Here is a 15151-nt window from a genome sequence, read left to right on the forward strand (position 1 = left end):
ATCATATATACAACACCTTAGAGGATTCAAGAAAGTCTCTTGGTTCCATTCCTTCGCGTCCTGGTTCGCTTTTTTCACTATTCAAGTGATCAGCACTTTTGATTGAAAACTGATACCACACAGCATCCACTTGAAACTAAACATAAATATACAACCAAACAGTTACGCAATGATAGCTCAACCAGACAGAACCGAACCGAATCTTAGTTTTGCTTTCCAAATTTTAAATAACGGGATAAACCGGTTGATTCTCATCCAGTTCTGTAATTTGTCTGACACTACTCAAGTGATCAGCACTTTTGATTGAAAACTAATAACACACAGCACCCACTTGAAAGTTGAAACTAAACGCAACTCAATGATAAACCGGGATAAACCGGTTAGTTCTCATCGAGTTCTGTAATTTGTCTTTTACTATCAAACCGGACAAATTGATGGTTTAAAAACAAAACTCAGTCTGGATTATAATAAAATCAGATCATGAAACTCTACCAAACAAGAGTCCTTTCGGTCTCTGCAAATTTGTTTTCGACTCTAATTGAGAGGAGGAGAAGTCCAGTACTTGAAACGAATCCAAAAACGCGGTGATCCGTGCGTTTTCAGACACCATCGCGACCGTATGCATAACTGGGTTAGAGCTTCCTCATCCGATTTCACCGGAACTCCTCCACAGCCCAGGAGGTAAATTAATTACTTCTTCTCCATTCAATTTCCGATTTTAATTTCAGCTGATGATTTTTATTCTTCATCAGTGGACATACAGCTGTCAATGTCGGAAAATCCATGGTCGTGGTGTTCGGCGGCCTCGTCGACAAGAAGTTCCTCAACGACATCATTGTTTATGACATTGGTAATATTATACTTCAGCCTATGATTATTGATTCCTTGATCCAAAGAAATGCTTTTTTTTTTTAATTTCTCTTGAGTTACTGTCTTGGCTTGCTTTGTTTATAATGAAAGACTAGTGTTTCTGGTAGTTTATTTGTCTGTTAAGCTTAGTTAGGCTGATGCTTCCATCAAAGATAGTTACTTTGGAAAAATTATAGAAAACTGAAAACTTCACAATGAAATTATTCGATTCGGTGTTAGTTTTGTTGCTTAGCATCTTTTGTCCCCTCCTTGGCATTGTTTTAATTATCATATGGTCAGCTTTTTTAATCATGTGAGAATCGGTTTGTCTTATGATTCGGTCGACTAGAGAACAAACTCTGGTTTGAGCCAGAATGTACCGGCAGCGTGTCTGAAGGAAAAGTTGGTCCTACACCTCGCGCGTTTCATATTGCCATCACTATTGATTGTCATATGTTCATCTTTGGTGGACGTTCTGGTGGCAAGAGGTACTCACTACTATTTATTTTCTAGTTATAAGCGTTTTTGCATTCTTTTTTCAGTAACTTCTATAAATCAATTTCAGGTTGGGTGACTTCTGGGTTCTAGATACAGGTAAGTGTACAATCATAACAATGTCACTGAGACCTGCCTGGAACTTTTTAATACCCTGCTGCTGACATTTTCTGCAGATATATGGCAGTGGTCTGAGCTAACCAGCTTTGGCGACTTACCTACGCCTCGTGATTTTTCTGCCGCCGCTGCTATTGGGAACCAGAAAATTGTGTTGTGAGTATTCAGAAATTTTAGACGTTCATCAGCTTGTTGCATGCATTGGCGTAACCTATGATCATTGGCAGGTGTGGCGGCTGGGATGGTAAAAAATGGCTGTCAGATGTGTATGTTATGGACACAAGTATATCTCGCCTCTACTTCAGTTTTGTAATAAAACTGTTTTTAAGTTTATGATAATGTCAGCTTTCTTGGTGTCTGTTAGTGTCTCTTGAATGGATGGAGCTGTCGGTTTCGGGGTCGTTGCCGCCTCCTAGATGTGGCCATACAGCCACCATGGTTGAGAAACGTTTACTTGTTTTTGGTGGCCGAGGTATAACACCAGAACCAGAATCTTTGTTCTGCTTGAGCTGATGACAACTAAACTGAGACTATGGTTATCTTTGACAGGAGGTGGTGGCCCTATCATGGGTGATCTGTGGGCTTTGAAGGGTCTAATAGATGAAGGTTCATCCTTACCTAAATTACTTAAAAATTGCATTGAATTATGTAGAGGAGTATTCTCTTGAGTTGTCTTTCTTTCTTTTGTTCTGTTTGCTGATCTTATTGTGGGGTTTACCTTTGCTGTGGAAGAAAGAACGTGAAACACCTGGATGGACCCAACTAAAGCTTCCTGGCCAAGCACCATCAGCTCGATGTGGTCACACTGTCACATCCGGAGGACATTATGTATGTCTTTTTCAGCTTCCGTTTGCTCTTTTGTATAAATAGGTTCGCATGACATACATCACTCACATCATTAATGTTCATGTATGAAGCTTCTGTTATTTGGGGGACATGGAACTGGTGGATGGCTGAGTCGTTATGATGTATATTATAATGACACTATAATTTTAGACAGAGGTAAATTCTTGCTTATGAGATTCGTCTCCTCTGCTAAAGGAGCACTCTAAATCCAAAAATCCACCTCAGTAATTTACAATCTAGTGAGATGATAAAATTGTGATGTGCTTTATCATTTTTCTTGCTGAGCATTGTTTTCTACGCGTTGTTGCTAAATTTATATTTTCACATACTAGTAACTGCACAGTGGAAGCGCTTACCAATAAGCAATGATGAACCTCCTCCTCCTCGAGCTTATCACACCATGACAAGTATTGGAGCTCGTCATCTTTTAATTGGTGGTTTTGATGGAAAATCAACCTTCGGTGATCTTTGGTGGTTGGTTCCTGAAGGTATCTTTCTCTTATTTATACTGATGTTTTAGTCCAACTTAGCTATCATTCTGTGTACACGCATCATCAGTTACTTATAGTTGGAAACTCTTTAGACGAACTAATCTTGGTGTTGGTCGCAGATTGTAGGCAATTTTAGAGACACTTAATTTCTAGCATAATCTTTTTTTTCTTCTTTATCAAGTTTGTATTGAAAGTTTTGAAGTTTTACTGAACTGTTTAGCCTTCTGAAAATGTTGTTATTCGTTTTTTTCTTTTTCTCTTTTCTCAGATGATCCGATAGCCAAGAGGTCTTCTGTACCTCAACTTAGAAACCCTCCTGAGACTAAAGAGTCAGAGAGAGATTTGGATACGGTAACTGTGGTTCCTGCTCATCATCTTATGTGTTTCTCGCCAATGCAGTTAAATTAGCTTTTCAACTTGTTTTAACACCAAGAGTTTGGTCACAGCAGGAAAGAGGACAAGAGGGATTCACTATCGTCGACTTGCAAAAGAAAATGGGAATCTCTGTTTCTTCAGGGTTACGCCTTCAAATACCCGAGGAGTTAGAAGATCAAGAGTTCGTTGAGTTAGGAACCAGATTGATTGAGGGAGATGCAGTTGATAATGGAGCCTCCATGATTCAGGTGAGTTTTTCCTCTTGTCTATTTTAGAATGTGTGATTGTGTTATTCTTGTACTGAAAATGCTTCTCAATGAAAAGATGGCAGCTGAAGCACTTCGTCAACATTGGAAAGAGTCCACTCCAGAGACTTTGCAATTAAAGGAGCTTGGTTCCTTGCTTCGAGATTATCAGCGACTGGTTACCCGAAAATACACGTGAGTTCTTATCCATGCCTAACTATTTCAGACTCAGTTCTTGTTTATGTAGATTATCTTTTGTTTCACTAAAAATGGTTGTTCTTTGATTGCGCTTGGAATCACCACATGGCATTAGAATAACTTAGATAAATCTCCTGAGAGTTTAGGAGTCATATAGAGTTAATATGAATATATCATTTTTGTGTCTTGAATAGCCCTCGAGACTCTTTAATCCGAGCATATTGTCAAAACTGATAATGTTGTGAATGCATTGTTTTGTGCCCCTACTATTACATGTTATGAAATCTCACATCTGCGTCTTCCTTTCCTTGACACATGTTTCTTTTCATTTGTTGTGGCGGGTTTCTATCAGAGCACAGAGCAGCTTAACATCTGCTGATTTTGGAAAGAAGACCTTTACGTTTTATCATATCAAAAATTCTTCCGAGGTATTACTCTGCATACTTTCCTCCCTCGCCTGAATATTTGACACCAATCAATCAAAACATCAGGCTTTCCTCCTGACATGTCAAGTTTACATTTTGCTATTCTCAGTTGCGGATGGATGACATTCCGGAGTTGCTGGAAGAATACAAAACCCTTGTAATCTGATTGAGGAGCTCTGCCATGAAACTCACAAGGAGAATACAAAACTCATCAAGTAGCTGCCAAGAAGATCACTGATATTACGTGTATACGCACACCAAGTAACCTAATGTGCACACTACCACAATCGAATGGTATGTCGATGTATCACTTTAGGATCGAATCCACAGAGACCAACTATTACACTTTATCTTTATGGGATCAATATCAAGCTAAAACAATATGGGGGTTTTAAAGTTGATTTCGTAACAAGCAAGTAAAAAGATTAATTAAAGATTTCAGATGATTAAAATGCTAGCCTAGGGTGGTTTGGTCGGGTGTTAAGCAAGTGTGAGCCAAACAATTATTCAAGTTCAATTAAGAGCAAGTCTAGAACTCGGATCACTCAAATAGAACAATCCACTGTCGTGGTACTGCCCCCTATGCTGATCGATCTTGATACCTAAACTCTCGTTTGGATCAAGATGCGACAGCAAGCAATAGAGATCAAGTCCGATATGTTCACAAAACACCCTAATATCTACTTTCGCTGATTAGGGATGCAATGCTCATTCAAGTTATGTCTAGCAACCTATAACACTTTTGATGAATAGATTAAACCTAGAATCAGGCACTAAGTGGTTAACTTGATGCAAGCCTTAAGAACAACAGTGAATGAAGACAATCGATTTATAACTTATTTATGTCAAGCTCACGGATCTAACACCCTAACACCCTAGACTAAGCAAGTTGACTACTCAGCCATGAACAGAGAAAACATAGAGATCAATTCTGAATAAGACTTCATGTAAATAAAAGAGATAGAAAGAGGGTTCAGGATAATCTTCTCTATGGTGAGAGAGATGGAGCCTTCTCCCTTTACAATCCAAAAGCACAAAAGTCTCCAATGGTTTTCTTCTGTCTAGAATAGCGTAGAATGATAAAGAGAAACAGAAAATATGATATATCAAAGCCACAGGCGGCTGGGAGAGAAAATAGGGATAATTAGGGCAAATCCCGTAATGATTGTAGTTTCCTTAAAAATCTCTGCCGCTGGAACACTCATTCGGAACAATCACTCGGGTTGCTCCGCTATCCGGAACAGTCATCAAGACTGTTCTGCGTGAAAACCACCAAATTGCACTGTTTGCTGCCTCTTTTGTTCCAGCTGGTCCATCTCCCATCCAATGCAACTCCAGACCTGTAATGACTCGAAAAGGACTAGAAAGACTCGATAAAGACTTGAAAACCAATTGAAAAGCATATATACAAGATGTATAAAACACCATATATCAATTCCCCCAGACTTAGATCCTTGTTTGTCCTCAAACAATGTCAAGTATCAAGAACAGGGAGAAAGGTTTGAAAGTGTGGGAACTCTCATATTCTCAGCAACCATACTTTAACCACGAATCTCTGAACCATACAAGCAGTAAAACTAGGACAACACACCCTTACCGGAACCCCACTGACTGCTGTTCAAAAATCGGCTCCATACTCTTCATCTCAAACCTGAAAAAGCAACACTATCGAGACAGAACTCCCTACATTCATTTAAGAGTAGCGTGAGCTTCTCATCACAGGCATCATTCAGGGTAGACGGTCTAGGTGTGGAACAGGCTATTTAATGGTGGAGTTAAGAGTGTTTAGGGGCTACCATTTCATTGAAGAGGATGCATGATATCACACAAAATGGCAAGAGAGGATAGATCCATTGATGTCCACAGCCTCTACTCGTTTTTGCTCTATCTGGTGCGACTGTTCTGATGACGGAACAGGCAACTGATTGTTCTGCTTTCCACTTTCCTCTACACACTCTTCAATACTTGGTACCAACTTCTTGCTCGACCTTTCCAGTGGCTCTATGTTTCTTTTCTTTCTTTCCCTTCTCCATCACATTGTTCTCGTTTTTTTTTTTTTTTTTGAATACTGATATGGTGATGTGACGAAGAAGGAGGTAATACATGATCGTTCTGAGTGCCACTGGTGGTTCTGATTTCGCGACCATTCTGGTTCTCCACCCCTGCTCTTGCGCAGTTCATTGGTTATGGAGCGGTTGCTCCCTTAATCTGCTTGTTCTCCTTTCTGACAAAATTTCTGCAGCAGTAACGAGTAGGAGGCTGCGTTGATCCTTTCCTCTCCGACCTTTTTGCACATATCTGCACATATGACACTGAAAAACAAATGCATGAAGGTAGAATAAAGGCTAAGGTGCAGGGTGGGAACTAGCTAAAGATGAGCTAGCCACTCAGGATCAGCAAGATGGATAAAAAGGATAAGAAGTCCTGAGTGTGTTCTCGTTTTCCTGATCTAATGCCCATAACAAGAAGAATTTTAGTCAAGATTAGGTTCAAGTAAGGTGGAGTTATGTCTACCCAGTGTAACCTGATCGGCTGAGAACTTCTGGAGAATCAAGTGAGATATGTCAGGGTGTTCAAGGTTCACATGTGTGTCTTTCGCCACTGCTAAGGTCACTAAATAAGATAACTAAAGCACGAGGTGGTCAGTGATCAACACAGAATAAGGTCTTAATTCCCACAAAGTTTTGACTGACTTAATCATAAAAACTGACTCAAACTGACTTAAAAGAAAAACAAAAGAAAGAAACAAGTTAGTAAACGACGAAAACCCTCCCCCAGACTTACTTCACAACGTCCCTGGTGTGAAAATAAATCAGAGAGAAGGACAAAACAAGAATAAATATTTTTTTGTTTGGGTCGAGATACTTACCTGAGTGGAGCAGGCGCTCCATGAAAATTCTGGGTGTTCTATCGTCAGATGATCGCCTGGAACAACCGCTCTTTTCAGGGGATAGGTTGTTCCGTTTCTGCAACCCAGAATTTTTGAAGTATCTCGAATTTTTTTTGCTTTTTGACCTGAAACTTAATAAACTAAAACGAAAATTGAGTAAACAAAAACAAAACCAAGTTATATTTACACTTACCAGTGGGTTGCCTCCCACCAGCGCTTGGTTTAAGTCTCTAGCTTGACTTGGTGACTGGGATCAGTCGGGTTGAGCAGGAGGGCCTGTTCCAAAACAAGCTCCACAATCAGACATGTTCAGCTTCAAAACCCTGCTCAACAACCCTTTCACAGCAGCTTCCCCTTTCTCTTTCAGCTCATGTGTGAGAATAGCTCTGCTTTAGAGAACGGTTTAGAGGTACCCTTGCACTTTACCTCATACTCAATGGAGTTCTCATCACACTTGAGAGGTATCAAAGTCACTGTAGGATCTCCTTGACCCTTTTCTTCTGGACTTTCTGTTTCACCCTTGAATTCCCTCTGAATTTAGTAGGATCAGTGCTAGGATCTTCATCAAAGAACAGTCTGCTCTCACCCTTATCACCATGCTCCTTCTCTGGAACAACCTTCAGCTTTTCTACATCAAACACTGAGATGCGAGAGGCGTGTGATGAGGAAGATCTGGTGGGTACAGCCTTGTAGAATACTTTCTTGTTGATGTTGGAGAAGCAGACTCTCTTGTTGGGCATATCGATGGTTGCTCCAACAGTAGCCATGAATGTCCTTCCAAATATCAAAGGCATCTCATGATCTTTGTTCATCTCAACAACCTGAAACTCAGCAGGAACAATGCATTCCCCTACTTGAACATGAAGGCTGCGGATGGTTCCATATGGGACTGCTCTGGAAGAGTTTGCAAAGGTCAGGGTCAACTGAGAACGCTCAACATCAGCAATACCCAAATCGTCTACAATAGCCTTTGAGATGAGATTCACACAAGAACCAGAGTCACAAAGAGCGTCCTTGAAGGTTGTTCCTGCGATGGAACATGGGAAAACAAACTTTCCAGGATCATGAACCTTAGGCAATACCTTCAGTGCTGGCGTAGACAGTGCTCTGGTATAGAGGACCTTGATCTCCTCTTGAGTCTCTCTACAGTGTTTAAAGAACTGGAGCAATGGACGAATCTGCAGAGCATCTTCGAATGCAAGTTCTTTAGGAAGCCTTCTCACCATCTTGTTAAAACCTATCAGCTGCTCTTCACTAATGGGATCCATCAGATGTCTAGGTGGAATTGGATAGGGAACCTTGGGAACATAGACTCGCACTGGTGGAGTTTCAGCAGGTTCGCTAGGAGCAATCACTCCAGAGCTAGCAGACTGCTCTGTGTTCTCTTCTGCGCCTAGAACAGTCTCAGCGAACGGCTGCTCTATTGCATTACAGTGCTCAGTCCTAGGATTTTTATCAGTTCTTCCAGGGAGCGTCTCTTGTTGCCTCTTGACACTCTCAACTGTTTGAGCAAGCTGAACATCGATCTTTCTTATATGGATTGCAAGATTGTCATACTTGTTATTCAGTTCAGTGAACATGTTGCCCATCCTGGTGTCTATTTCCGTGGTTACCTGATTCAACACCTTGGCCTGAACCTGCTGACCCTGCAACAGTTGTTGCATCATCATACCCAGACCCTTCAGCTCATCTGGTTGACTGTTCTCGGTAGCTGGAACAACATGCGGATTGCTCTGCGGTTGTCGTTGGTTCAGGTTCTGAATATGCCCGGCCGTAGGTTGCTCCATGCTGAAAACGTGTCCTTGGTTGTTTTTCAGTAACTGATCAACCTTGGCAGTCAGCTCATCTATTTTCTGGGCGTCAGAACTGTTCCCTTTCATGGAGCGATCACTCTCCTCTTTCTTATTAGCTGAGCTAGCAGCCATGTTCTCAATCAGCTTAAACGCTCCAGCAGTGGTTTGAGTCATGAAGTCTCCATTGCTCGCAGAGTTTAGAGCACCTTGGTATTTCCAGTCCACTCCATCATAGAAAATATCCAGGATATAATCATCATCAAATCCATGGTGAGGACATTCTCTGCGATAGTCATTGAAGCGCTCCCATGCGTCGCAGAAAAGCTCATCAGTGAGCTGTCTGAAGGAGGTGATCTTGTTCCTCAATGCAGCTGTTCTCGCCTTAGAGTAGAAATGGCTGAGGAACGCTGATCGGACCTGTTCCCATGAAGTGAGAGAGCCGGTAGGGAGAGAGTTCAACCACCGTGCAGCTTTTCCATCAAGAGAGAATGGGAATAACATGCACGTGATGTAGTCTGGTGGAACACCATTCACGCGAGTGAAACTGCAGACTTTTTCGAAGCTCTCAATATGCTCCATTGGAATTTCTGTAGAGAGACCAGAGAACACCTTTCTCTGTACTAGACCGATCAAAGCAGGCTTGATCTCAAAGTCCTGCCTAGTACAAGGTGGAGGAACAATGGCAGAGCGCGTAGTAGGGATGTTACGCGGGAGGTTTCTCTGCCCGATTGGAACAGTCTGCGCCTGTTGTTCCTGCTGCGCGAGAGCAGCCTGTTCAGCAGCATCCTGCTGAGCTTGGATGGTCTGCTGCATTTGTTGCATCTGCTGCTGCATGAGTGCCATAGCCGCAGCGAGATCATCTTGATTGGCGTGATCACCCATAGTGGTGTCGGTTTGCCTTGGCTGTTGACGATTTGTTCTTTCTAACCTTGCTAGCTCCTGGTTGGTAAATGTAACTAACTCTCCTTGTGCGTTTCTTCGAGTATGTCTACTGGTCATGCACCTGGAACATTAGCTGCAACAAAAAGGATAAGGCAAGTTAGAGGTCTTAGACTAAATAAATAACCGAAAAATAAAGGTAAAAAGATGGTCCCCGGCAACGGCGCCAAATTGATATTACGTGTATACGCACACCAAGTAACCTAATGTGCACACTACCACAATCGAATGGTATGTCGATGTATCACTTTAGGATCGAATCCACAGAGACCAACTATTACACTTTATCTTTATGGGATCAATATCAAGCTAAAACAATATGGGGGTTTTAAAGTTGATTTCGTAACAAGCAAGTAAAAAGATTAATTAAAGATTTCAGATGATTAAAATGCTAGCCTAGGGTGGTTTGGTCGGGTGTTAAGCAAGTGTGAGCCAAACAATTATTCAAGTTCAATTAAGAGCAAGTCTAGAACTCGGATCACTCAAATAGAACAATCCACTGTCGTGGTACTGCCCCCTATGCTAATCGATCTTGATACCTAAACTCTCGTTTGGATCAAGATGCGACAGCAAGCAATAGAGATCAAGTCCGATATGTTCACAAAACACCCTAATATCTACTTTCGCTGATTAGGGATGCAATGCTCATTCAAGTTATGTCTAGCAACCTATAACACTTTTGATGAATAGATTAAACCTAGAATCAGGCACTAAGTGGTTAACTTGATGCAAGCCTTAAGAACAACAGTGAATGAAGACAATCGATTTATAACTTATTTATGTCAAGCTCACGGATCTAACACCCTAACACCCTAGACTAAGCAAGTTGACTACTCAGCCATGAACAGAGAAAACACAAAGATCAATTCTGAATAAGACTTCATGTAAATAAAAGAGATAGAAAGAGGGTTCAGGATAATCTTCTCTATGGTGAGAGAGATGGAGCCTTCTCCCTTTACAATCCAAAAGCACAAAAGTCTCCAATGGTTTTCTTCTGTCTAGAATAGCGTAGAATGATAAAGAGAAACAGAAAATATGATATATCAAAGCCACAGGCGGCTGGGAGAGAAAATAGGGATAATTAGGGCAAATCCCGTAATGATTGTAGTTTCCTTAAAAATCTCTGCCGCTGGAACACTCATTCGGAACAATCACTCGGGTTGCTCCGCTATCCGGAACAGTCATCAAGACTGTTCTGCGTGAAAACCACCAAATTGCACTGTTTGCTGCCTCTTTTGTTCCAGCTGGTCCATCTCCCATCCAATGCAACTCCAGACCTGTAATGACTCGAAAAGGACTAGAAAGACTCGATAAAGACTTGAAAACCAATTGAAAAGCACATATACAAGATGTATAAAACACCATATATCAATCACCAAGATTGCTATCAGCATTACCATTGCAAACCACAAAGCTAAAAAGTCTCAAGAGAATCACATCTCTGATAGACAACTATGTGCAACTTCTTTTTAGCAAGAACAAAAAGATACAACGTATATGTAAGACTTCCATTATCTCAACTTAAATCCATATCTAAGCCTCTGCTCTTTTATTTCTTGTTTGGGCTTTGAAAATAGATTGCTTTGCCTTGAAGCCAATGCGAAAGTAAGGAAAAAAGTAGGCAAACTTCATCTATTAGACTTTGAAATGGATTACAACAACAACGGTACTCTTGATAACTTAAACCACAGAGTTTCTGTCTGCATAGACCCGTATTGTCTTTTCTCTATCCCCTAAAACAACTCGAACTCAAGATGATCTCCCATGGCTTTACATTCAAGATATCCATTACCATTTCCTTTAGGAGAAGTTGCTTCCGTTGCACCATTCTCATATACATCAGGCAGATCAGGCGGAATGGCGCAGCGGATGAGAGCCCAGTTCAATCCTTCAAAGAATGGATGCCTCTTGATCTCTGCAGCTCCTTTCTCCCACCCGAGGCGGCTCCCCGGATCCTTCATCACCAACCTTCTGATCAAATTCTTTGCCTGGAAGCTCACAAGAGGGCTATCAGGAAACTTGAGGTTCTGAAACACAAACGTCTCCTCATTGTCATAACCTTTGAACGGTGTCTTCCCGTATAAAAGCTCATAGAGAAGAACCCCAAACGTCCACCAGTCTACTGCAGCACCGTGACCTTCTCCTTAATGATCTCCGGCGCCAAGTACTCGTGCGTTCCTACAAAAGAGTTTGATCTTGCTTCAGTTGGTTCAGCCACAAGCTGAGGCAATGATCTGAACTGTTGGGTCAGAAGATCAGGCCTTCTCTGTTTTCTTGGTTTTGAGTTTCTAGCTTGCGTTGACAAGAGCCTAGGGCTGAAACATGGGACACGGCACGATGGACTCTATCTAAATCACAGGTTCTTCATCTTCTTTGGAAGCTGAGGAGCTTGATACAATAATTGAAGACGAAGACAAACAGCAGTATCCAGGCGATGTGCACCGCAGCTACAGCTGGTAAGAAGTCATGTTCGAACCCGGATCCATCTTTGAGCAACTGTTTTAGTTCCGTGTCTAGGAGACCAGTGTTCTGCACTATCGAATCTTGGTCTCCTACTTGAGATGTGATGCTTCCATACAATGTCCAGCCACTGGCGTTGCCTAGTAATTAATATCATCTCCACCATATCAATATTTGCTGCATCCCCTCCTCCATAAGAAACATAAAACATAAAAGTTAGGTAGCTCTAAAACACTTCTGATCATAACAAAAAGTAAGATCTATAACACACTTGATGATTACGTAAGTTGGTTCGTAATTTTTACCAATCTTTGGGATGAGGAACTGGAGAAAAGATTCCAAATAGACCGAGGAAGAAAGACATGCAGATTCCGGAGATTTGATAGTTTGGTGTCAAGGCCACAAAGCATCAAGCTTGGTAACATGTCGTAGTAGTAGAAGTAGAACCAGAAGAACTTGACCACAGTACGGTCGTATCCTATCATTGAGTAAAGGATTATAGTATGTAAACTCTAGTTTGTATGGTGTCATACTACATGATCTAACAACTTTGTCTATATTATCAATTTTCCTAATTAATTATTTCTAACAAAAATATAATTTTTAAATATTAACGAATATATTTTGGAAGTTGAAAATAAGGTAGAAATTTTGTACAAAAGGGAAGGAAGGATATGGGGGAATTATTTGCCTGCGAAAAGTCATTATCCCTTACAGACTAGAAAAGTCGCATATTTTCTTTTTATTCAAAATCAGAACCACAGATGGCAGCCAATATAGACTGTTGATAAGATTGACTTGGAGTCAACTCTTTCATTGCCATTCATATCTCTTCTTCCAAAGAACGTCTCTAAGCAAGTTGAAGAGCTGTTACATGAAAGGTAAATCATGTTCTTGTATCATTATTTGTCTGTTTAACTTGCTTTGATCTGTCTTTTGGACTCTGTTGTGGTTGAATCTGAATTTAAAAACGAAAATTCGTTGGATTATTACAAATCTTGTTTTACGAATTTAAACCATTTAATCATCAAATCTTGTTATAAATTGTTTGAATAAAAGTAAGTTAAGTAAAGTTCCTCTGACATGTATCATGTTTTATTAGATCAACCAAGGATTATCATAAACGGTTTTAAATCGTACTACAAGTTTGTACTTATGTGTTGTGTTGATGGTGGAACAGGAGAATAGTGATGGCTGAGGGAGTTGTGTCGTTTGGAGTGGAGAAACTCTGGGATCTCCTCAGTCGAGAATCAGAGAGACTGCAGGGAGTTCATGAGAAAGTTGATGATCTAAAATGTCAGATGAGAATGTTACAGTCGTTGTTGAAAGATGCAGATGCCAAGAAATATGAGAGTGTGGTGAGAAACTTCTTGGAAGATGTCAAAGACACTGTTTTTGATGCTGAAGACATAATTGAATCCTTTCTTTTGAAAGAATTGAGTAGAAACCAAAAAGGGATCAAGGGGCGTGTGAAAAGACTTGCTTGTTTCTTAGTGGATCGCCGAGGTCTTTCTATGGACATTGAAGGCATAACTAAGAGAATGGCCAAGGTTGTTGGGCAAATGCAAAGCTTTGGAATACAACAGATCATCTACAGATCACCGTCTCTACAAGAGAGACAGAGGGAGATCCAACAAACATATCCTATGGGATCTCAAAAGGATCTTGTGGGGGTGGAACAGAGTGTTAAAGAATTGGTTGGTCATTTGGTGGAGAATGATAACATCCAAGTAGTTTCCATATCTGGGATGGGTGGTATTGGAAAAACCACTCTTGCCAGACAAGTCTTACATCATGACATTGTTCAAAGTCATTTTGATGGATTCGCATGGATCTGCGTTTCGCAAGATTGTAAGCGGATGGATATTTGGCAAAAGTTATTGCAAGACCTTAGACCTCAAGATAAGGGCATCGAACAAATGAATGAGCCTACACTCCAGGCTAAGATCTTTCACTTGTTGGAAACATCTAAATATTTAATTGTCATGGATGATGTATGGAAAAAAGAAGACTGGGATATAATAAAAGGCGTTTTCCCCCAAGAAAGAGGTGAGCTCTCTAATTGTACATACATTACTTACGAACTCTCCATAGCTATTTCATAAATGCCTTTTCAGTCTCTGAGATGAAAGGAAATACAATTGCAGGTTGGAAAATGATTCTTACTTCACGTGATGAAAGTGTTGGTTTCCATGCAGACCGAACATGTTTTCCCTTTAGACCAAAAACTCTTACTCCTGAAGAAAGTTGGAAGCTATGTGAAAGCATAGCATTCCCTAGACGAGATATAACCGGTACGTTTTTATATAAGAATCATATGAATCCTTAAGGCCAGAAAGCTTGATATCTCTTACGGACCTTCTAATCAAAATTCTTGTGTTGTAATTCCTAAATCATCCTCTGGGATTACATATATGGTTCCAATGTTTAAAAAATCGATTTATTCTAACATTATCTCTTAATTTAATTTATTTAGATTAATTTATAATGATTTAAACCGATTTGAATTGTATAAATTGGTATAAATCAGATTTTAAGAAAATCGTTTCGATGGGACAAAGTTAGCCTATGTGCCGCCTAGACCAATTTTTAGAACATTGTATGGTTGTATATACCTTTGAGAAACATTATAGCATTTCATTTATGTCATATGTCATCAGCAATGTTTTAAAAACCGGATCAGACATTGATTCGGCATTGTAGCTGCGTAAATGGTCAGATCGGTGCAATTAGTTCAACTGACTTCTAAATTTAATTTAATTTTAAATTCAGTAACTACATCTATGTATAATAAAATTGTTCTTATAAAACTTTATTTCATTGTTAATATCTAAAAGATCTTATGAAAATAAAATGACAACTTCAAAAATAATATAAACTATAATGAAACTAATTGATTTAGATAGATATTAAAAACAATATGAAATCTTTTTAAAATTTGCAAATTTTTATTTTTAAACTTGAATTTGAGAAAACTTGATTTTAATATCGAACCAGATTACCGGTTTTAGCAAATTTGAACAGTTTA

General features: G+C 40.1%; 1 protein-coding gene, 1 non-coding gene and 1 pseudogene across 2 annotated transcripts; all 3 read left to right on the plus strand.

Moving 5' to 3' along the window:
* Positions 1–15151, plus strand: part of LOC103848412 — a 76976-nt pseudogene that overhangs the window by 41384 nt on the left and 20441 nt on the right.
* Positions 125–4475, plus strand: LOC103847611 (protein GLUTELIN PRECURSOR ACCUMULATION 3). The gene is made up of 16 exons (XM_033291445.1): positions 125–681; positions 753–850; positions 1199–1337; positions 1415–1443; positions 1521–1617; positions 1689–1744; positions 1826–1933; positions 2011–2067; positions 2198–2289; positions 2379–2463; positions 2640–2795; positions 3067–3149; positions 3248–3421; positions 3498–3613; positions 3969–4044; positions 4151–4475. The coding sequence occupies exons 1-16, from the start codon at positions 620–622 to the stop codon at positions 4205–4207; spliced, it is 1485 nt and encodes a 494-aa protein (XP_033147336.1). The 5' UTR covers positions 125–619; the 3' UTR covers positions 4208–4475.
* LOC117134459 lies at positions 8987–9093 on the plus strand. Its single transcript, XR_004458644.1, has one exon. It is a non-coding gene; the product is annotated as a small nucleolar RNA R71 (small nucleolar RNA).

Source organism: Brassica rapa, chromosome A05, assembly GCF_000309985.2.
Source record: "Brassica rapa cultivar Chiifu-401-42 chromosome A05, CAAS_Brap_v3.01, whole genome shotgun sequence".
In the NCBI taxonomy this organism is placed as follows: domain Eukaryota; kingdom Viridiplantae; phylum Streptophyta; class Magnoliopsida; order Brassicales; family Brassicaceae; genus Brassica; species Brassica rapa.